This window comes from Protobothrops mucrosquamatus, unplaced genomic scaffold (assembly GCF_001527695.2).
Source record: "Protobothrops mucrosquamatus isolate PMUCROS unplaced genomic scaffold, P.Mucros_1.0 scaffold294, whole genome shotgun sequence".
NCBI classification, from domain to species: Eukaryota; Metazoa; Chordata; class Lepidosauria; order Squamata; family Viperidae; genus Protobothrops; species Protobothrops mucrosquamatus.
Window position 1 is genome coordinate 1,596,044 of NW_015386638.1, and position 23,089 is coordinate 1,619,132.

The window sequence follows — 23,089 nt, forward strand, 5'->3', positions numbered from 1 at the left end:
ACCTATGAATATTGGTCTTTAATAGTAGCTACTCATCACAACTTTAGTATACCAAGGCTTTCAAAATATAAAATTATAATTTAAAAAATCTGTTTAGTAAATTAAAAAAAGAGTAGACTAGTTTACTAGCCGTAATCATATCCATGCCACTTCCTGCTAATTGTAGGATACTTACAATACTTACCAATTTTGACATATCTGGGCCACTATAATCAGTCAATGCTCTCTTTTATGAAAGCATGCTCATGGTATTCTGTGTAAACTAAGATTTCTAATCTAGAGACTACTCTGCATGCCAACACATTATTGCCTGTATCCCACCAACTAAGAGGTACATGAGACTACTCTCGTCTTTTACTTAAAAAAAAGTTTTATGGGTGCCCATAATTGATAACAGAGCATGACAAATGTGCCACCTGCAAAAAAAACCCACCTTAAAAATACATAATAATAGAAATAACCTCTGAAAGTTTTCTGTGTTACACATTATGGAATATTACCTCAGTATTTTATTACTACCAGTATGTAGGCAGGAAGGTCATCTTTCTGGTGATCAAAGGCTGCCCTTAATATTTAGTTGAAGGATACAATACATACGGAGAGGACTTTCCCCTCTCCTATTTTTGTTGTTAATAGTTTGGTGCATTTCCTTTATTTTTTTTAATCTATGCTATGACTATTTAAAAGCACATATCAATTTTTCATGGGTCGCCCTCAAAAGAAAAAAAGAAAACTCTGCTGCCAGGTTTCAGTGATCATCCTCTGAAGATTTTTCAACTATCATAAAAAGGATCTAGCAAGTGTGTGTGTAATCATGTTGCCTTTCTGCTATACACTATATTCTACAGGGATGTTCCTTGCAGAAAGAAAGAAAATTGGGTCATTTGTTATAGCCAGTGCTTTTTTTCAAAAAAAAAAAAAAAAAAAAAAAAAGGTGCCAGAACTCACACATGTCACACAACCCGCCTTGCCTACCCTACAAGGTTCCATCCAAAAAAGGTGCCGGAACTCCGTTCTGGGCGTTCTATGAGAAAAAAAGCCCTGGTTATAGCCCTTTCAAATTTCCTACTTATAGGTAAGTAGGCTTTAGAAAGAAAAAAGCTTGTATATTTTTCATCCATAAGTTCTTCTATTTGTAACATAAATCAGTGATGGCGAACCTTTTAGAGACTGAGTGCCCAAACTGCAACCCAAAACCCATTTATTTATCACCGGGTGCCAGGTGGGCGTGGCCCACTGGGTGGGTGTGGCTGTGGTGGTCATGGCAGATTGGGTGGGTGTAGCCAAGGTGGGCGTGATTACCTCGATATTGCTCGTGGGGACGGACGCCTGTGGAGGCTGGGCAGGGTTGGAGGAGATCCAGGGGGTCTCTGGCAGGTGGGGTGGTAGGCAGGAGGCTCATCCTGCAGGGTGAGGCGAGGCAAGGCGAGGCAGGGCGGGGGTGCTATTGTCACAGGGCAAGGTGAGGCAGGGGCCGGGGCGGCTGCTGCCTGACACCATCAGCCCCTGCACACAGAGGCCAGCGAGCTCATGGATGCTGGGATGCATCCGGCCATGTGGGACCTCGGTGAGTTAGCAGGCGGCTGGTTGAAGAGGGACGATTGCCATCTCCGGGCCATGGCGCACGTGCCCACAGAGAGGGCTCTGAGTGCCGCCTCTGGCACGCGTGCCATAGGTTCGCCACCACTGGTATAAATCAAAGATAGGATAACCTATGACTCTGTCAAAGTAATTAGATCTCCAGTTATTTGCAGTTATTTATTTATTTATTTATTTATTTTATTTAATTTATATGCCGCCCTTCTCCCGACAGGGACTCAGGGCGGCGCACAACATATTTAAAACCAGAACATATATACAATCCCCCCCTTAAAACCGAATTAAACCGAATTTTAATGTTGCGTCTTCCGAATATTTAAAACCCAATATAAAATCCACCCTAGGTCAGGTCCGCTTGCATAGCAAATTCCCAAGAAAGATACAGGTTGACTCCAATATCAGAAAGGCTGTTGAATAGGCTGTTGTGGGACACCTTTTTTCCAAATAACAATTTGTGGCTCAAATGTCTTGCCATTATATAAGACCTGCAAGGCAATATCAATATTAACTTTTATTTATTTTTTAACTTTTTAACTTTCAAACTGATATTATTCTGTGCATCCATATTAATCCCCTAGATTGAAGATACTCAGCTTTGGTGAATCTGCAGCTGACTTAAATGAAATAACTTTCTGTGAAAGGTCACAGAATTAGACTTCTGAGTAAAAGCCAATCTAAACGGCAAAAATATCCATACACACTCAACATTAATCAACCTCATACTTGAAATATAATTTACTAATTTATGTGAGCATAAGGTATGATCCTACATTACAAAGTTCCAATTAACAATTCGGTGAGGTGGAAACAGATTTTTTTTAAAGGCACTAAAATACTGATAAAATGTTTCCTTGGGCAGGTATTTGAGTGAGGCAAAACAGAATGCATGCAAACCAACAAAGCCAAACCAGAATGCTTCATGAGTGACACAGCATGTTGTAGTTCAGTATTTCTGATAGCAGACCCAATGTCTTACAAATAGGGCTGCACTGTTTACATTTCTCTATAAAAATCAGAATGCTAAGGGAAAGAGGGGAAAAGAAGTCAAGTGACTGAGAGGACCCTTGACTTCTTCTGATCCTTTTAATCATAGGAACCCTCCCAGAAGCTCTGTGGAGCAAGTATTATAACTTTTCGTGTGGCATACTTCATTGTGCACCAAACCGCTCTGACTAGGTAGATACCCATTTCTCTCCCTCTACCTGCTGCTTTCCCAAACTTGCTGCTACCCTTCACATCTTATTGAATGGAACCCAGCTAAATTAATATTTTCCCCATTTTAAAAATTCCTTCTGGGCAGACTTTTTAATTTGTCTGAAATTTGATAGGATTTCTTTTTACAGCAGGATAATTATGTCTTCTTGTGTAATCTCCCAAAACAAGAAACAAATGTAAAGGAAAAACTGTGCATTTATTTCTTTAAAATCTTCATTCCATCATACCTATACAATGTTCCTGCAAAGTTCATTCCATTCATTGGGGATCCCCTTCCCTTACACATATGTCTTGTGTTTTAAGCATTTTGTTGTTGCGAAGTCATGTCTGACCCATCGCGACCCCATGGACAATGTTCCTCTAGGTCTTCCTGTCCTCTACCATCTTCTGGAGTCCATTTAAGCTCATTCCTACTGCTTCAGTGACTCCATCCAGCCACCTCATTCTCTGTCATCCCGTTCTTCTATTGCCCTCAATCTTTCCCAGCAGTTTTAAACGTTACTTGTTAGAAAAGGTATAATTTTGCTTTAGAATAGACATTCAGCTGAAATAGGCAATCCCTGATTCAAACCAAGTCAAAGAGACTTATTCCCTAAACAGCTAATTGAGTGTTAAACCAGTTTTTCTAATCAAAAGTATGTTCATACTAGATGCAGTAGCTCCACTGTTTTCAAACAAGCAAATCAGGCTTCCTTGATGCATTTTTTTCAACATATGGCGAAACACAAGTTAAACTTTGCATACATATTGTGCAAACTGCAAGAAAATTAAATCTGTCAAGAGAATCTGCCTCATAGGATATACTGTTAAGTGAAATAATGCGCCATGAAAAAGTCAGCATTTCCACTGTAACAATCTGCATTCTCTTGGAAATTTGGGTCTTAGTGACTATAAGCATTTAGGAAAACATGGAATGCATGAAAAGAGAGAAATCCCTTAGCCATTTAAATAAATAAAATATTATGACTATTTGTTTACAATTGTCCTTCCAAATATACTACTGTAGGGTCTTGTGGCAGCTTAAATATATTGTAGTTTTTAAAGCATCCAAAAACCATTTAAAGAATTTTATATGGAGCCCAATAGGTTCAGAAATGGAACTCCTCTGCAACATAGATTTTAGTTTTCCGGTTTATTGTTGCAGACTCCACTTCCAAATTTATAATTTGTAAAATATACATAGTTAAAATACAGAGGAATGGGTGGGCAATTTTTTGGTTGTTGGGGCTATAGTGGGAGGAGGAAGGATACAAAATAGATGGGAATGCATCACCATGTGGGTGGAGCCAGAATTTTCTGTTTTTACTTAGATTAGAAAGGAAAGACATAGACATTCATAGAGAAATAAGGAAAGACAAATGACAGTACGACACATCTTTATGAAAACAATGTGATTTATCTACTTGCATCAAACATCATAATGCAACTGCTGCAAATTACATAATCATGACACATGACATGTGATATTTTGTTGCTATCATGGCTTATAATGTATGCCTATTGGAAGGGATTTTTTTTAAGATATTGAATGCATTTAAATGCTTGTGATACAGTTATTATTTGTTTCTCATGTCATCAGAGGAAGCTCCAGGAACTACATAAAAACAGCTGAGGGGTCATTTTAATCTGGGATGTCAAGTTATTCAATTCAACATAAAGTATTATGAATACGTATATATATCATCAAATAAATTATACCCGACGTCATGGGTTTTTTTTTGCCGAATAGTACAATGGGATGTTTGAAGAAAGCAAAATCTGAAGGATAATTACATACTCTAAACAATAACGTGAGAGATATAGGTGAGAACATTATAATTTTAAAGAGCAAATTTGGCAAGTTTGCCTGGAATAGGCATAACAGTTTATTAATTATACCCAAATTCTATTCTTTTCTAGGAATTCTAGCATAAGAGTAGGTCTCATGGATCAAATTAAAGTATAGTATTTGAAAAGAAAGAGCTTGGATTTTTTCCTATTGGATCTGAAATGCATGTAATTTTTTCTTTTTTCCCCACTCCCCAACTCTCCCCCCCCCCAGTGCACAGGGACATATCTGGTCATGCTCTCCAATCAGCAGGGAAAGAAGAAAGCTTTTGAGAAAATTGCAGTGATTTTTACAGTAATGACTCCAGGACATGTTTATGAGGTCACTCCTACTTCTACAATGTCAAACCATTGTTTGGATTTTGAAATGATCCATTTGCTAAAATATTAAATATATGGGAATCTAATCAAAGTGCAGACTACAGAACAGGAAGGCAATAGAAAAAAAGTGCAGCCGCAATGTTTAAATAAAAGAACAGATCCACTGTGAAAATATAGCATGAACCTTTGTAGATTTGTTAAATAATTAGCACTGATTTGATCTTGCTTTTGAAAGAAAAAGTTCCTTTATAAAGCAAATTATTTTGCTATAAAGAATATTTTCTTTGCTGGTTAAGATTTTCTCAAGAATACTTTGAACTTTATGGGAGAAACAAATCTAAATAAGGACTGTAACAGGATATAAGATGAGGCAACCAGAATAATTAGATAGAAAAGAAATATTATATTGATGTGATTATTATTTCTAGGAATATTGGGGAAAATCATATATGTAACTGCTATTTATCAAAATAATAAGAACTGTATTATTTCAAGGTTTGCAAAGAAGATATTTTGGGGAAAAGGGGAAATCAACTCAATGTACTATGTGGATTATGGATTATAGAAACCAATTGTTATTGATTTTTCTTTACAAATGTAAACCCAACAAACACACTGTTTACCAACTATTAAGTGATTTATGTTTTAAAAAAAATCAATAAAATATATGAAAAAAAGAGAATATTTTCTTTGGCAGAAACCTCAAAATCAAAATGTAGGCTTTTGCAGCTGTGGTGAATAATCTGTCAGCAGGGAAACCATGACAGCCTAGAAGGGAGAATTAATACAATTACACTAGGAAAAATATTACATACATAGTGTGGGTTTAGTTTGTTAGATTAATAACCAATAAAATCAATTGGATATAGACTGGGTCGTGACTAATTCAGCCCATAATTATGATTAGTATCAAAGTCCAACTCAATGTTTGCTGACAGCATTGAAAGTATCAGTAAAATGATAATAATGTAGAACATATAGGCGGTGTATCTTAATATCAAGAAGTAAATGCGTAAAAACATTGTTGAACATGACTAAAGTTGCATCCAGTCCAGTATCCCTTTTTCCCAAAAGGCTAACTAGATATCCATGGGAAGGTTACAGATGAGTCAAGGGAAGAAAAGTTTTTCCTATTACGGCTTGCTGGCAAATGGAGTTCAAAGTTTGCCACTTGTAATCTTGCAGGTCACATACAAACATCGCTGTAGCCAATGATAGCCTTATCACCAAGGAATTTGTCTAACTCTTTAGAATGAGTTAGTTAATTAATGAGCATCACCTTTTTTGGATAATGGAGTTGCTTATCTTAAAAAACATATTTGGCAGCAGGCAGCAAGAATCTATAAAAAATATAGAGAAAACTGCAAAGTGTGGCTTTTGAAATTCTTTTTTAACCCCATAATAACATCCACTCTGGGTCACATAACAAAGGGAGAAGGGAGGGGGCCTTAGAATGGAGGAATCGGTGATCTCATATAACAGTGATGGCGAACCTTTTAGAGACCGAGTGCCCAAACTGCAACCCAAAACTTACTTATGCATCGTCAAGTGCCGGGTGGGCGTGGCCCATTGGGTGGACATGGCTTCAGTGGTAACGGCAGATTGGGTGGGACTAAAAAGTTCAATCAATCAATTCCAACTTTGCAGGATCTTTTTTTTTCCCCGCAAGAAGTTGAAATTGGTTGATTGAACCTTTTTTTTTTTTTTTGCACGCGGCGGTGGAAGCCTAAAGCAAAAAGGTTTTATAAAACCCAGCTGAAGGCCTAGGACTGGGGCGACGGCACGCTGCCCACAGAGAAGGCTCTGAGTGCCGCCTCTGGCACCCGTGCCATAGGTTCGCCACCACTGTCATATAAAGATATGTTGGGAGATTTTTTAAGATATTTTTTTAAAAAATATATTTTGTTAGCTCAGGTTATTGATGCTACCAACTTAGCCTCAACTTAGGGGGTGCTACCTTCTAAATATTTTCTTTTTAGGACAGAAATCCTGATTAACCACAGTTCCTGCCTCCATGCTGACAATCATGAAGTCGTAGGAGATAGTTCATTCAAACTTAGCCAATTATCCATTGGTCAACAAGTGTGTCTAATACTAATAATAATGGGACTATATCCATCAAAACTTTCTTGCCTTGTCTTGTTCTTATTTTTAATACTTAGCATTGCTCCCTCCCACCCATATTAGTCAAACAGGGACTGTAAAAGCCCATTTATGCCATTTTGCTTATAAGCATAAACACCTGAAAATGATTTAGTCAATGCTGAAATAATTATTACTACTGCAGGCCTCAATTTGATATATATATTGGATAGTTGGTATGATTCCAACTATCCAAAGAAAAATAGAATACAGGTAGTACTCGATTTACGTCCACAATTGATCCCAAAATTTCTTTTACTAAGTGAGACATTTATTAAGTGAATTTTGCCCCATTTTACAACCTTTCTTGCCACCGTTATTAAGCAAATTTCTGCAGTTGTTAAGTTAGTAAATGGTTGTTAAGTGAATCTGGCTTTCCCACTGACTTTGCTTATCCCAAAAAGTGATCACATGACCCCAGGACACGGCAACTGTCATAAATATGAGCAAGTTGCCAAGCATCCAAATTCTGATCATGTGACCATGGGGATGTTGCAAGGGTTGTAAGTGTGTAAAACAGTCATAGGTCACTTTTTTCAGTGCCATTGTAACTTCAAAGAGTCACTAAATGAACTGTTGTAAGTCAAGGACTACCTGTAAAGCTCCATCACCTACAGAATTGCTCACATATAAGTGACTCAATGCTCCTACCATAATAGTCCATTTCCTATTCTCAGCCTCTTGAAAAACCAGTGACTTTGGAGAATAGAATACTTCATCGTTAACTTCTTCTGGCTTTCTGGGTAAGCAGTGTAAGAAAGTCCAATCAGAAGCAGCCTCCTGCGCAGTCTAAACATTCAGAAGATATACATATATTTGAATCTCATTAGTAAGTAATGTTGCAATAGAAAGGAAAAACAACTTTGTTTGTATTTATATACTAAATGTAGAAACCATGCATCTCACTAAGAAAGCAACTCTGGACAGTGTTATATATAGTTTATAGTCTCTCTCACTCACGCCCATTGGTGAGATGGGCAGCATATTTTATGTATATATATATGTACATGTATATGTACACGTATATGTATCTATGTGTGTGTGTTTGGAAAGATGTATAACTTATCATATTTATTAAGACAAATATTGACAGTGCTTCAAATTAAAACTCACCTGTTTTTTTAAAAAGTCGCATCTTTCCCCAGGATTGCACAGTTGCTCTTTCTAGCTACAGAACAAACCTATAAAAAGGTGGGCTTGGTCTAAGGAATTATATAAAAAGGTATCTCAAAGGTGCTTTTTCACGAGGCAACTGGACTTCCTTGTTTTTCTTTGAAGATATTTCGCTTCTCATCCAAGAAGCTTCTTCAGCTCTGACTGGATGGTGTGGAATGGAAGGATTTATACAAGGAGTATAAATCTTTCCATTCCCCATCATCCAGTCAGAGCTGACAAAGATTCTTGGATGAGAAGCAAAATATCTTCAAAGAAAAACAAGAAAGTCCAGTTACCTCATGAAAAAGCACCTTTGGGATATCTATGATCTGTATAACTGAGAATCTCCATAAACCTATAAAAAGGTATTGCATTCTTGCCCTTAAGCACTATAAAATGGGTTTTTGCCTCTGCACATCTGAAGTGTTGCACAACACTATAAGCTTTAAGTTAAATATAAATATTCTGGTATTTTTGTCTTTCGGTTAGAGTAAGTTCCTTATTCTGTGATATTGAACTGCATGTGAAACAGTGGTTGATAGTAAACTTTACAGACAAAACACAAATATCCTCTTCTACTTCACAACCAACTTTTACAAAGACAAAACAAAACACATAAAAATGCTTTAGGAATCTATGTGTGCTTATCTGTGGGCATGTGGATACAGTATACACACAAACACTATACAGTAACATAAAAGATTAATGAAAAGAGAGAGGGGGGAGATGTATACCCACCTGGCATATCACTCTTATAACATGGCAGCTATTAAACAGTAGCAATAAAAATGGTTCAACTGTATTAAAGCACATAGTATTATGTCATATGTTCCATATTGGGTGATCAGAAACCATGGAATATAGGTGATCCTTCATATAGCCAGGTCCTGTGCCATGAAATGCTTTCAAGATGATAACTAACACCTGGAATTGGGCTTGGAAACTTACAGGCAACCAGTGCAGCTCATGTAGTAGTGTTACATATGCTGTAAGCCGCCCTGAGTCCTCCGGGAGAAGGGCGGGGTATAAATTTAATAAAATCTAAATCTAAAATCTAAATATCAAGACATGCCCATCACTACCCACACTGTTGCATTCTGGACTAGATGTATATTCTAACTGGTCTTCAAAAATACTCCCATGTAAAGCACCTTCCAATAGTCCAACCATGAAGTGATTAAAGCATAAGTGACCATCTCAAAGGGTTACTTATCCAGGAATGGGTGCAACTAGCTCACTAGATGTGTAAAGGCATTCTTGGCCAAAGCTAGCACTGCTTTTGAGCATGAGCTGAGGATCTAAGACTACTACCAAATTATTCACCAGTCTCAACAGGTAAAGGCAATTGCATCCAAAATTAAAAATGGAGGTCCCAGATCTTATTTTAACGTATAGAAACCTATTTACCTGATTTTTTTTTTTAAATTGCAGTAAGTGTATTAGCATGATTCAATCAGAAGATTTTACAAATAGGCAGCAAAATTCAGAGAAGGTAAAATAAACACTTACTGCACATCTGTTAATAAGAAAATATCACTCAGCTTGGTCCAAACAATCTAAAATCTACAAATAATGTCCAATAAACTGAGCATGTTTGTACTCATTAAAAAATCTCATTACATTCAATATAAGAATTGATAGAAAGAAGCAAAAGGGGCATTAGCTTTATATATCAAGTATACATTTAGCTCATACTTCACATAAAACTAATTTAGTTTTCAAATTAGAAAATTGCCAATATTTTATATTAGGGTCTTGATGCATTTAGAATTAATGTACTATAGTCCTGCCACCCTTTTTACAGTGGAATCTATTCCTCTATCCACATGTGTTCCATGTATTTAATAACCCATGATTTATTGCACTCTACTAAGGGAGATGTAAAATTACCCTATATTGTGAAGAACAGATATCTCTTACTTTTTGCCATATCCATATGATATAGATACAGAATATCAAGTATATAAAGAAATTTTACTTTTTTAAAAAAGGTTCTATCTTTAGTAGAACTTATTTTCTAATCTGTGCAAGTTCTAACTACAACACATGGCCTAATATTTAATTATTGCATACTGTCAAATATAAGATTGGATGCAAATTGGACAGCAAAACTTCCCAAAGGGCATCTTCAAACTAGATTAGATTAATTTTTAGTCTCAGGAATTGGTCATTCTTGTGGCATTTGCACAGTTTCTTCAGAGTAACTGAAAGTTTTAATCAAAATAGATATCTCCTTTAATTTTTCCCAAATAAGTTAGCAAACCCTTAGTGGTATTTTTGAAGCTAATTTTTAGGAATCAATAAACAGAATGAAAGAAAAACATATTTTACCTCCATTGTTATTTGATAATCTTGGAAAGCCTTCAGTCTCTTTTGTTTCTCTTCTTCTTGCCCCATACTTATCCATGTGTCTGTAATTAAAACATTGGCCCCCTTGGCAGCTTCCAATGGGTTACTTGTGAGAAGCAGTTTGGTGCCGTACTGATCGAATAAAAGAAAAGAAGTATGCTAAGTTAACATGCTGTAGAGTTTACAATCACATTTTAAAATGTAATGCTCATACCTTTATAGAATATTCTTCAGCTATTTTGATTATTGTAGGATTTGGCTCAAAACCCTATCAAATGAGAAGAAATATATTACAATATGTTCTAATATTGGTAAAACTTGCTTTAACATTCTGAAGATAGGCTAATTATAAAATGTCTAGCTTTATAATGACCTCTCTACATAGTTGCAGCAATGCTCCACAGTCACATGGCCACCATTTGCAGCCTTTATTGCCAGCTTTCCTCAAATGAAGTTCATAAGTTGCTCTGGTAAGTCCTCCCCTGCATTCCTGCATCTCATCATGCTTTCTTGGGCCTCTCTGCATATGCACATATTCTTGCATGCATCCCATGCTCTTCTTTCCTAGCCTCCCTGCATTCACATGCACCCTGTGCCCTTCTTCCCTGGTCCCCCTGTGCTCACACACACCCATCAGCACCTTCTCCCCTGCATTCTCACTGTTGGGGCTAAACTGCAGTACCCCACCTCAATTCATGTGTGACCTGCGCCAAGCTTCCCAGAGTCACCCCCACCCGTGGCACCCCCCCACTCACCTGGAACTACTTTCACTTCCCACTTAACAACTACACTGCACCCTCCTTTCCTGGGACTCCCTGCGCTTGCATCACTGGGGTCCCCAACTCATGTTACAGCCTGTGCCAGGCTGCCCAGGGCCTTTCCCATCCCCTTTGCTATGCCCCCACCTCCCGTGCTCCTGTTCTGGGACTCCTGCTGCTTCCCCCATAACAACCCACTGTCTTGGCTTAAGACAACAACTGGGACTGCCTGGATTGCCTTTGTTAAGTGATGCAGTCATGTGACATTGTGATTTACAACTGCATCACTTAGCAATGGCAATCCTGATCCCAATTGCCATCATAAATGAAGGTGTACTGTAATCTTGTGGTGTATTCTGTATGAAGTAAATGAGCTGATTTATTACCGATTCACATTCAGCTACAAAATACGCAGTGGCAAAAGACAAGGAGGAGGAAGAGGAAGAGGAAGATAAAAAGCAGAAACAAAAATCCCCTTTCTGTCTGTAATACTGAAACTTAATAAGAGTTCGTCCTCTCCATTCTCTCTGCTTTCCTAATGCAGTATCCTCAGGATGATAATCCTGAGTTGTAGTCTGCCATGTTGAGCGAATGCTGTTCAAAGAGAATAAGATGAATGGTAGCAAATATTTGCAAGTTATATTTGCAAAATGTGAGCAAGAGTTATAATATGCTCTCTTTTAAATTATTTCTGGTCCACAAGGTTCCTCACAGTTAAACTCCATGAATAGACATAGTAGGCAAAAACAAATGAGTTACCTCTTCTGAATATCTCACACTATGTTTAAAATATTTTAAATATTTAAGCATCACAAACTGACTTCTGTTTGTAACAGTAAAAATCCCTTACCTTTGGAGTAGCAACATGAAGATTCATCCCAAATTTAGCAGCACTCAACAGAATAGAGTGTAGAACATTGTTTCCATCACCTATCCAACTGAGGGTCAATCCATTCAAGGACCTATAATGTTCCTATCCCCAAAAATAAATAAAACAAAGAGAGGGGGGAGGGGGAAAAGAGAGACAGAGAATATAGAAATTGGAATCTTTTGAGATAAGGAGCAAGAAGAAAAAAGTCAATATGCTTAGTATAGCAATGGTACTATATACTTGTTAAATCTGAATAATATTTTAATCATAAACTACAGGCAATCATTTGGCAATAATTTTACTTGTTCTGGATTCCTTACTTCATAGATTACAGGATATTGTATTTTGTTAATACAATTATTATTATTATTATTATTATTATTATTATTATTATTATTATTATTATTATTATTATTATAACTAACCTTATTGTTAATGAATTACCATTTTAACCAAGGCTGAATTAATATATTATTATTATAACAATAAATGAAAAATCATTTAACCTTGCAATAGCTTTTTTTTTTGGCAGACTGAAATGCTGTTAGCATAATAGCCTTGGATAATTATAATAGCCATTGCTAGCCAACAAAAAGGTATTCTCTATTAAATCTCTCTAATCCCTCAACAAAATTATATTAGATGATGGAAGCCAAGCAGTAATTTCCATTGCACTGTCCTTCTACACCCCAGAATCTAAGAGAAAAAAGAAATATGGTTGATAATGCAGGTATTCCAAAGGGTAACTTATAGGGGGATTTACTAGTACAGCAAATAGGCAGTGAATTGGTATAAAAATAGCAAACCGTGTGATAACTGAAAACATATAGATTCTTGACCATAAAATATACTATAAAAGTGAAAACTAAATTAAAAAGATACTGGATAAATAGAAAATATGAATATGGCTTAATAAATTCTACAGTTATGAAATTACATGATGTTAGACATTTCAAAGCAGTTTAAGTAGGCTGACTCTCATTTTCAATTAGAGTATTTGCTACTCCAGGGCAGTACTATATAGTTATTCCATTAGCTCTTCATCTATATTTATTATGGGGAAAAAACTCAATCACAATACATAAATGCATGGGAAGGGCTTTGCTGTCTTCTGCAGTGCAGAGATTTTTAGGTATTCTGAAGGGATGTTCTTGTATTTTTTTCATGTACTGAAAGATATGCAGTCAATTTGGGTGATTCATCCAGTCAAAGGAATGACTGTACACTTTAAGCAGCAAGTGGTTACTAGATCATTAAAAGACTATCTTTCATTCACTTATCATATATATTTTTTTATAAAACAGTTATGCAAGGAAATGTATATATAAACCTTATTTCACATAAAATATAGTGGTACTGAAAGAAAATAAGCTGGAGGGATACAAGCTTTCATATATGAAGGTTAAATCACCCTTGGGTTTCTCATTTCTTATTTTTTTCTTCACAAATTAATGTGAAGTCTTTGGAATTTGAATTAATTCAGCAGCTTTAAAAATATGTTTCCATTAAAATGTTCCTCATATATATATATATATATATATATATATATATATATATATATATATATATATATATATATATATATATATATATATATGACTGATAGCACTTAAAAAAGTGAGCCCACCAGGAGAATTATGAAACCATAAAAAGGTTTAATAAATATAAAACGCCGAGCTTTCGCAGAGCGGACGCCTATTGAAAGAAGCCTGGTTCTCAGACAAGAACTCTATCAATAGACATGTTGATTTGTGCCCTATGCACAAGAACCTGAGAACCTGGACCAGAACGAACTATTCCCGGGGAAGGAATAACCATAGGGACTCCCATATGATCCCTGACTGTGTAAAGTTGGATGGTGAGAATTCGGAAAATGTGGTCACTAGATCAATGTATATCCGGATGGTAAACCATAGAGAAAAAGATGGTCAGATAAGCGAGGGAACTTTACATAAAGAACCAGGAGACGTTACGGGCATACTCTCCCGTCTGAATAGGAAGGGAGGAAAGAGGTTAGATGGGACAGGATGTACTGAGAACATACCCCACTGTAGTGAGGGAAGAAGTACGGAGACGTACATAGAGAGCGTCCCGAGGGGGAATAGAGGAAAGGAATATGAGGGAGTAGGAAAGACGNTACCTCTTCTGAATATCTCACACTATGTTTAAAATATTTTAAATATTTAAGCATCACAAACTGACTTCTGTTTGTAACAGTAAAAATCCCTTACCTTTGGAGTAGCAACATGAAGATTCATCCCAAATTTAGCAGCACTCAACAGAATAGAGTGTAGAACATTGTTTCCATCACCTATCCAACTGAGGGTCAATCCATTTAAGGACCTATAATGTTCCTATCCCCAAAAATAAATAAAACAAAGAGAGGGGGGAGAGGGGAAAGAGAGACAGAGAATATAGAAATTGGAATCTTTTGAGATAAGGAGCAAGAAGAAAAAAGTCAATATGCTTAGTATAGCAATGGTACTGTATACTTGTTAAATCTGAATAATATTTTAATCATAAACTACAGGCAATCATTTGGCAATAATTTTACTTGTTCTGGATTCCTTACTTCATAGATTACAGGATATTGTATTTTGTTAATACAATTATTATTATTATTATTATAACTAACCTTATTGTTAATGAATTACCATTTTAACCAAGGCTGAATTAATATATTATTGTTATAACAATAAATGAAAAATCATTTAACCTTGCAATAGCTTTTTTTTTTTTGGCAGACTGAAATGCTGTTAGCATAATAGCCTTGGATAATTATAATAGCCATTTCTAGCCAACAAAAAGGTATTCTCTATTAAATCTCTCTAATCCCTCAACAAAATTATATTAGATGATGGAAGCCAAGCAGTAATTTCCATTGCACTGTCCTTCTACACCCCAGAATCTAAGAGAAAAAAGAAATATGGTTGATAATGCAGGTATTCCAAAGGGTAACTTATATGGGGATTTACTAGCACAGCAAATAGGCAGTGAATTGGTATAAAAATAGCAAACCATTTGATAACTGAAAACATATAGATTCTTGACCATAAAATATACTATAAAAGTGAAAACTAGATGAAAAAGATACTGGATAAATAGAAAATATGAATATGGCTTAATAAATTCTACACTGTTATGAAATTACATGATCTTAGATATTTCAAAGCAGTTTAAGTAGGCTGACTCTCGTTTTCAATTAGAGTATTTGCTACTCCAGGGCAGTACTATATAGTTATTCCATTAGCTCTTCATCTATATTTATTATGGGGAAAAAACTCAATCACAATACATAAATGCATGGGAAGGGCTTTGCTGTCTTCTGCAGTGCAGAGATTTTTAGGTATTCTGAAGGGATGTTCTTGTATTTTTTTTCATGTACTGAAAGATATGCAGTCAATTTGGATGATTCATCCAGTCAAAGGAATGACTGTACACTTTAAGCAGCAAGTTGTTACTAGATCATTAAAAGACTATCTTTCATTCACTTATCATATATATTTTTTATAAAACAGTTATGCAAGAAAGTGTATATATAAACCTTATTTCACATAAAATATAGTGGTACTGAAAGAAAATAAGCTGGAGGGATACAAGCTTTCATATATGAAGGTTAAATCACCCTTGGGTTTCTCATTTCTTATTTTTTTCTTCACAAATTAATGTGAAGTCTTTGGAATTTGAATTAATTCAGCAGCTTTAAAAATATGTTTCCATTAAAATGTTCCTCATATATATATATATATGATCCTATATGACATAAGATAGCAAGGGATAGAGATTCCATTCAAGCGGCAAAAATACCGCTTGAAGCCAACACTCCAATTCTCATAACCATTTGGTTTCACTCCTTTTGGAACTATGACTTAGGAATTTGGACAGGAGGAAATAATAACAGTCACAAATGTTTACACAAACCTTGATGATCTGGCACCAGAGCAGTCTATATTACCAGCACTTCTCTGTTCTAGGAAATCTTACCCCATCCAGTTGAGAGTTTCCAGGCTGGGTCTTTTTAAGTAAAGAAGCTTTGCTCAATGATATGAGAAATTGTGGGAAAACTGGAAGCAAGGTAGTTCATTTCAGAAAAGGCAACTCAATCTGAGTGCTGAAAGATCTAGGGAAAATCACTTTAAAGAGGCCTGTCATACTAACTTACTACAATGGAAGCTGGTAAATTTCTATCACTGTTTTAATAATAAATATACCTTGCTGGAATATGTGTGCTTCTTGCTTCCTTGGCTTGTGTGTCAAAAATTTGACAACTGGAGGTACTGCTAATCATCAAAACTATATAGCCCTCCTTAAATTCAGGCAGGGTTTTATTGATGGAAATTACAGTATACTTGGAGCTCTCCAGGGTGCTACCTTTTTGATTACCTTACAGAGCAAACTTCTTTATCAGGACAATGAAGGTTTTCTGCCTTGAGATTGTCTTACAGAAACCTGAATATAAACTTGCTTCACATTGTCTTGCTATTCTAACCAGGAACCAAATTTATGTCTATTGCATCTATACACAGATATGTTACTAATGTTTACGGTGACTGGAATCAGAATCTGGAAGAAAAGATCAGTTGGTCTTTCTTCTTCTCCTGAAGAAAATAATTAAAAATATATAGCATTTACTGTATACAGAACACTTCTCTAAATATGATCTCAATATTTCTAGGACCACTTTATAAAATATATCAATATTATTGCCCATATACAAGACATGGGAGTAACGTAGAAAACAGCAGCTTGCTAGGAGATTGAATCTGAAATAAGAATTGAATCAGGGATTTCTTAATTATGAGGTCCTTGTGCGTTGATGTTACCTAGTTGGTAATAAAATGTCTGCAACAAAACCACCAAGCTCAGAGAGCATTAAGGACCCCCCACAGTTCAACCCTGAGCTACAAATATTTTCTTCTATCGATTTCTTAACTTCGGTTCAAATCTGAACTCTCTAAGATAGACCTATATATATCCTTATAACTCAAATATATTGAACTTTTTAGAAGAGTACAAATTGCTAAAACTATATTTTAAATCAAAGAATAGAAAGCTATTACCTGAAGTGTAAGATAATCAGCTAAAATCTGGATAGGATGATCAAAATCAGACAACCCATTTATCACTGGGATTACAGCTTCTTCTGCCAGCGTGATTAGGTCACAATGTTTATATACTCTGGCCAGGATTGCATCTGTCATGGTTGATAATACCCTATAGAAAACAAAATATAAAGCCTCTGCAATGTATCAATGCAATAACTACCCGAATACCTGAATAATTTTAACCATTTTTCACACTTTAAAATATGTAGTACTATATGTTGATGTGCTAGTTATGTTGCACGAGATGCACACAGATACATATACAGTATTAATGTAATGTTATGAAAAAGCAGGCAAATAGCTGAGTTTACACATAGTATTAACTTATTAAATAAACTTAAATTGGCTGACTTCAACCCTAAAAATATATTGTAATTGCTGAATTTCTGTATCATATTTATTCAAAATAAGCAAATAACATTATTATTTAGAGGGATGTATGAACTTAACTATTGAAACTAAAATATAATTTTAAAATGTGCAAAAAAGTAACTAGTCTTTATATCCTTATACTTCAATTATATATGTATCTACACACACAAACATAGTATAAGAACATGAGGGATTTAAATAATATTTAATTCTAGGTTACAGAACTTGATGGATTTGATCTGTGAAGAACATCTTAGGACAGTGGTATTTTTGATAAATGTAGAAGATAGTCTACATAAGTTGTAGTTTTATAAATATTACATTGTAGGGCAATTTAAAAATTTGCCTTGAATCTGTTGAGGGCTTTTGTTTTTGATATTAAACTACATTGTTACTGTTTTTTAGCTCTGAAATTATTAAAGTAAATGGAAAAACGTAAAATCTTCATTAAAAGATCTTTTCTTTTCTGATCAACAACCTCCATCATTCAATATCATGTTTTCTGAGTAATAGTTGTGACTTTGTAGCACTCTATAATCTCCACTTCTGCTTCAAAATAGGTAGACTTTATTTTTCTGACAATGCACAGAATTCTACAAAAAAGTACAATATCCTCATAGGTAAAATTGTTCCTTTTGGGGGGGGCTGTTCAGGCTTTTTATGCAACATTGTGAACTATATTGGCAATACAGCAACCTCTATCTTGTCTTCCACCTTGTCCATATTTTAGGAAGGATGCCATTTCTTACTTATAAAGTGTGAAATGTACAGTTTTAATGTCCTTAGATTCAAGCTTATCAATGCTCTTGAAGCATCAGGGTTTTTTCCCTTCAATTTTTTGGGTTAAAAAAGATCTAATTTTTGAATAAAAGTCATTGAATTTTAATATTTATATTATCAAAAAATGCAAAGAAGTCACCAAATATTCTACAAACCGTGCTGTGTCAGAGATGCTTTCATTGACACCCAGATGTATATCGTGTAACGTAAGGAAACATGGATGTCCTCCAAGAAGTGCAAATCCTAAAATAAATAAATGATCAAATAGACAAACAATAACATTTGCTATGCACTTAGATTAGTCCAGCAGTGTTTACACAACAGAAATTCTTCTATACAACGAGTCTGTTGTAAGTGAAAGATATAGTAATCTGATTGTGCGCCTTCCAAAGACTGCAGAGCTCCTCCCAAAAAATTAAAGCAAATGTATGGAAGCAAAATCCAATTCCCATGTGGAATTTCAGTAGCAACAAAACTCTTTGCTTTTTAACAGAATCAATCTATAAAACTATGACTATGCACAAACTCTAGAATTGTGCAACAATCCAGATTTAAAGAAGAAAGTGTAATTTGGAATTCATGTTGGAATGCACATATCAATCAAATGAACTTTCTGCAGTGAAAATACACATTTGGACTTTCCTAATCTTATGTCATGATCCTGACTCTATTTGGTTTCCTCCTCCTGTTCCCTTGACAATAATATACTGACGTGTGTGTCAAGTTTTATTCTCACCATAAGATGGCAGCACAGCCATTGCCATATGTCCTATAAAGCAGGGCTTTTCAGCCTTTTCACCCATTGTACCACTTTTAGGATATGGCAACATCCGAGTACCACCAGTCGCCTAGCAAGGTGTCAAAAACTTGATGACCAAAAAAAAAAAAAAAAGGAAAAAAGTGATAAAGTACAGGTAGTCCTTGACTTACCACAGTTCGCTTAGTGATTGTTTGAAGTTACAGTGGCACTGAAAAAAGTGCCCCCCAAACCACAGCCGAGCAAGACACCTGCCTGCCCACCCGGCAGCGCTCTTCCTCCTGTCCAAGGTTTTCATTGTTGTGAGCATTTCTGTTGAGGATTGGCAGTAGGGGTGGGGTGGGGGGCTGTTTGGTTTTTATCCCCCCCGTTTGCTGGGTGGTTGCAGCAGGTTTTGGTCACTTCACATGACCCTGGGACACTGTGACCGTCATAAATATGAATCAGTTGCCAAGCATCTGAATGTAAATCACAAGACCTTGGAGATGCTGCAACATTCCAGCTGATTGGAGCTTCTTCTGGGCTCAGCAGAAGTGCCAGGATCAGTGCTGCTTTCCAGCTGATTGGTGCTTCTTCAGGGCTCAGCAGAAGCACCAGGATCAGCCCTGAGCTCCAGCTGGAGCCTGGCGCTGATCCTGGTGCTTCCACTGAGCTCTGACAGTCCCGAAGAAGCGCCGATCAGCTGGAAAGCGGCACTGATCCTGGTGCTTCTGCTGAGCCCTGACAGCCCTGCAGCTCCAGCCATATCTCGCTCAGGCTTGTGCGGTGCTGCCACCGGTTCAGCTCATTCCCCTCCCCCGCTACCACTTTTCTAGGATGGTCGCGTACCACCTGCCAGGTGCCTATGTACCACAGGTGGTACCCATACCACTGGTTGAAAAGCCCTGCTATAAAGCAGTGAAAGTAGTAAGAGATAAACTTATTACTAATAACAGTGCTCAACATGTGATAGCCACATGTTTATTACAATAACTAAAATACTTCCAATAATAAGGGTGCAGAGAACATTCTATGTAAATCAATGCTTCAGACAGATTTAGTGATTCTTGGTATCTATTAATTCTATTTTGTAAAATAAAAAACGTGCTCTTTCTCTAGGGATACAGGATAAGATAGACATCATAAATCAGAGGTAGGCAACCTTGGCTCTTTTATGACTCGTGGACTTCAACTCCCAGAATTCCTGAGCCAGCCATGCTAATTGTGAGATAAATAATGACAATCCATATTTTTAAACAATATTGGCCTTTCCTTATGACTCTAAATATATTGTAGCTTCAGCAGTTAAATGTTATGCAGGCCACACAAGAAAATAGGATGTATAGCCATAATATTTTAATTAAAATTTACCTGTCTCTGTAGATAATCTAGTTCTTGTGCTTCTTTTCTCAAAAATCATGGCTAAAGATTTTCCTTGTAATAAAGGTAAATACTGAAATACAAGAAAAAAAGGGTGATAGGTATCACACACTGAAATGTACAATAATTGTTTTGAATCAAATTATAGTGTTTTGCTGTTGAATCACTTTCAGATGAAAAATGGGTCTCTTTCTTTCATAAATGATACAAATATTCCTTTTTAGCAAGTAAGGATTTTCGGGTCCTGGGTGAAGAAAGCTGGGGGCTATAGTTCCAAACTAACTGGGGGACTAAGACTACCCTCTTTCGTTTAAGGGCATAACATAATGCAAAGCAGAAACAAAATGTGATAAGTTTTACTTCCAATTAAAATTTTAGTAAGTGGTACTTATTCCCAAGTTCTTTAGCCTAAATATATTAGACATAGCATACAAAATATAAATTACAATAAGCATGTCATTTTGACAGACAAGCTAAAATATTCTAAAACTAATTTCTGAAGTACCAATGAATATCTATAGTTACAGAATCACATAAGAATCTATATGGGAAGAAAAAAACATAAAGAAATGAGAACAAAAGTATTCACACTACCTCTTTTTTGTGTTTGATTCTGTTTTTCAAATCTGATGCTACCCAAAGCAAATATTTGATTTCTTCAGGTGTGTAGTTTTGTAGGGTTAAGAGGTCCTGGCCCTTTAACTTGGTGGAAGTTTCAATAGGTTGTCCATGTTTAGAACTATTGGAGGGGAGAGGGGAAGAAAACACTATTTATAGTTAAAAACTTGCTTTTCAAAAATAATCAATATTATGGGATCATTTATGCTCCCTCTGATTATTTGTTTCTCTATATTCCCAAATAGGAGTATGTAAATGTGCATGATCACATTCATTCTTCATTTCCTTCTACTAGTACTCTAGGTGTCTCTTTAGCTGCTTAATTTCCTGAAACACCGCAATAAACCAAGGAGACTTCTGAGATCTGTGTGAACAGAAGAGCCAATCTCAACTAGCACCCTCCTCATCTCCGAGTTCCAGAGGTTGGCAAGGTGCACAGAAGAACGTCCCACAAAATCATTGGGGAACTCCTCCAGCATTCACAGAAAACTGAGGCATCCAACAGGCACCAAGAACATATATTCCTAATAGTTTATTACTCTGTGGAAATGCAGTTTGTTAGTGACATACATATAAACTAGAAAGTGGTCTGACCATGGCAAAGGATTGATGACAATGTTATATCAGATCACGTTATGACTTCTCTGAGGGACAAAGGAGCCATCAGCACACAAAGTGCCATCAGCACATATATAGCAGCCCCATTCTGCCTCAAGATTCAACAGAATTATGGGAACCGTAGCACAAACTATCTGAAAGTCACTAGATAAAGGAAGGCTTTTCTGGATTATGACTTCATGGTAGAGGGGAATGGCAGAACAGAACAGGAAGAAATAGACAAAATGTTGAAGAGGAATTTAGAATTTTTCAGTCAAAACAAGACATCATAAGATTGCATTCTTAGGTTACAAATAGAGCTAAAAATAAATCTCTTTTGAAACTTCACTTCAAAATAAGAGGATATGAATAAATAGATAAAAATATCCAGAGGTTATTCTCTATTTTCCCGTAAGTAACCTCCAAATAGTTATTTCAAATTTGCTTTCTACAGAATTCATATTTGGCTCAGGAAGAAAGGGAAGAATTACTGGCATGGGGCATCAGCTGGCTCCATATTTTTCACTGCCATAATAGATAACTGGAATGAACAAATTAAGACAATGGTATAATGGTGCATCAATAATGGGCACACTTAGTACAGGTAGTCCTCGACTTACAACCACAATTGGGACCAGAATTTTGATTGATGGTAAGGTGGTTAAGTGAGTCACACACAATTTTACATTTTTTTTACCGCAATCGTTAAGTGAATCACTGCAGTTATTAAATGAATCAGGCAGTTACTAAGTGAATTCAGCTTCCCGCATTGATTTCACTCATCAGAAGCTGGCTGGGAATGTCACAAATTATGACCACATGACCTTGGGACACTGCCACCTTGGAAATACATGCCAATTGCCATGTGCCAGAATTTTGATCACATGACTGTGGATTGTAATGCTGCAACAGTTGTAAGTGTGAGGACCAGTTGTAATTTTTTTCAGTTCTGCTGTAACTATTCAGTTGCTAAATGAATTGCTGCAAGTTGAGGGGCATCTGTGTAATGGTATGTCTCTGCAAAAGAGAGTTAAGGTTGATAGCTACTGGTAATATTCATAACCTTCGTGGACATCTGCCCGCCGGGTTTCCAGGTATTTCATCAGCCAAGGACCCGGGGTAGGGGCGGCGGGGTAGCGGTCATTATAAGGGAGAGCCTATGTCCGAGGGAGACCACTGTACCTCAGATAGACGGTGTGGAGTCTCTCCTTGTGAAGTGGGGACAAGGGGTACAAGTGGGCCTGTTGATTATATACCTGGCCCC

At 36.3% G+C, this 23,089-nt stretch overlaps 1 protein-coding gene across 1 annotated transcript in view; it reads right to left on the bottom strand.

Annotated features, from left to right (window-relative positions):
• Positions 1–5,670: 5,670 nt before the first annotated feature.
• Positions 5,671–23,089, bottom strand: part of OTC (ornithine carbamoyltransferase) — a 20,444-nt gene continuing 3,025 nt past the window's right edge. Inside the window, exons 2-10 of the mRNA XM_015814919.1 lie at positions 21,205–21,349; positions 20,602–20,683; positions 18,650–18,737; positions 17,298–17,451; positions 14,469–14,591; positions 10,823–10,876; positions 10,591–10,740; positions 7,756–7,893; positions 5,671–5,730 (exon numbers count right to left, since the gene is read on the bottom strand). Coding sequence (XP_015670405.1) covers positions 5,671–5,730; positions 7,756–7,893; positions 10,591–10,740; positions 10,823–10,876; positions 14,469–14,591; positions 17,298–17,451; positions 18,650–18,737; positions 20,602–20,683; positions 21,205–21,349 — 994 coding nt within the window. The remainder of the gene's footprint in view (positions 5,731–7,755; positions 7,894–10,590; positions 10,741–10,822; positions 10,877–14,468; positions 14,592–17,297; positions 17,452–18,649; positions 18,738–20,601; positions 20,684–21,204; positions 21,350–23,089) is intronic.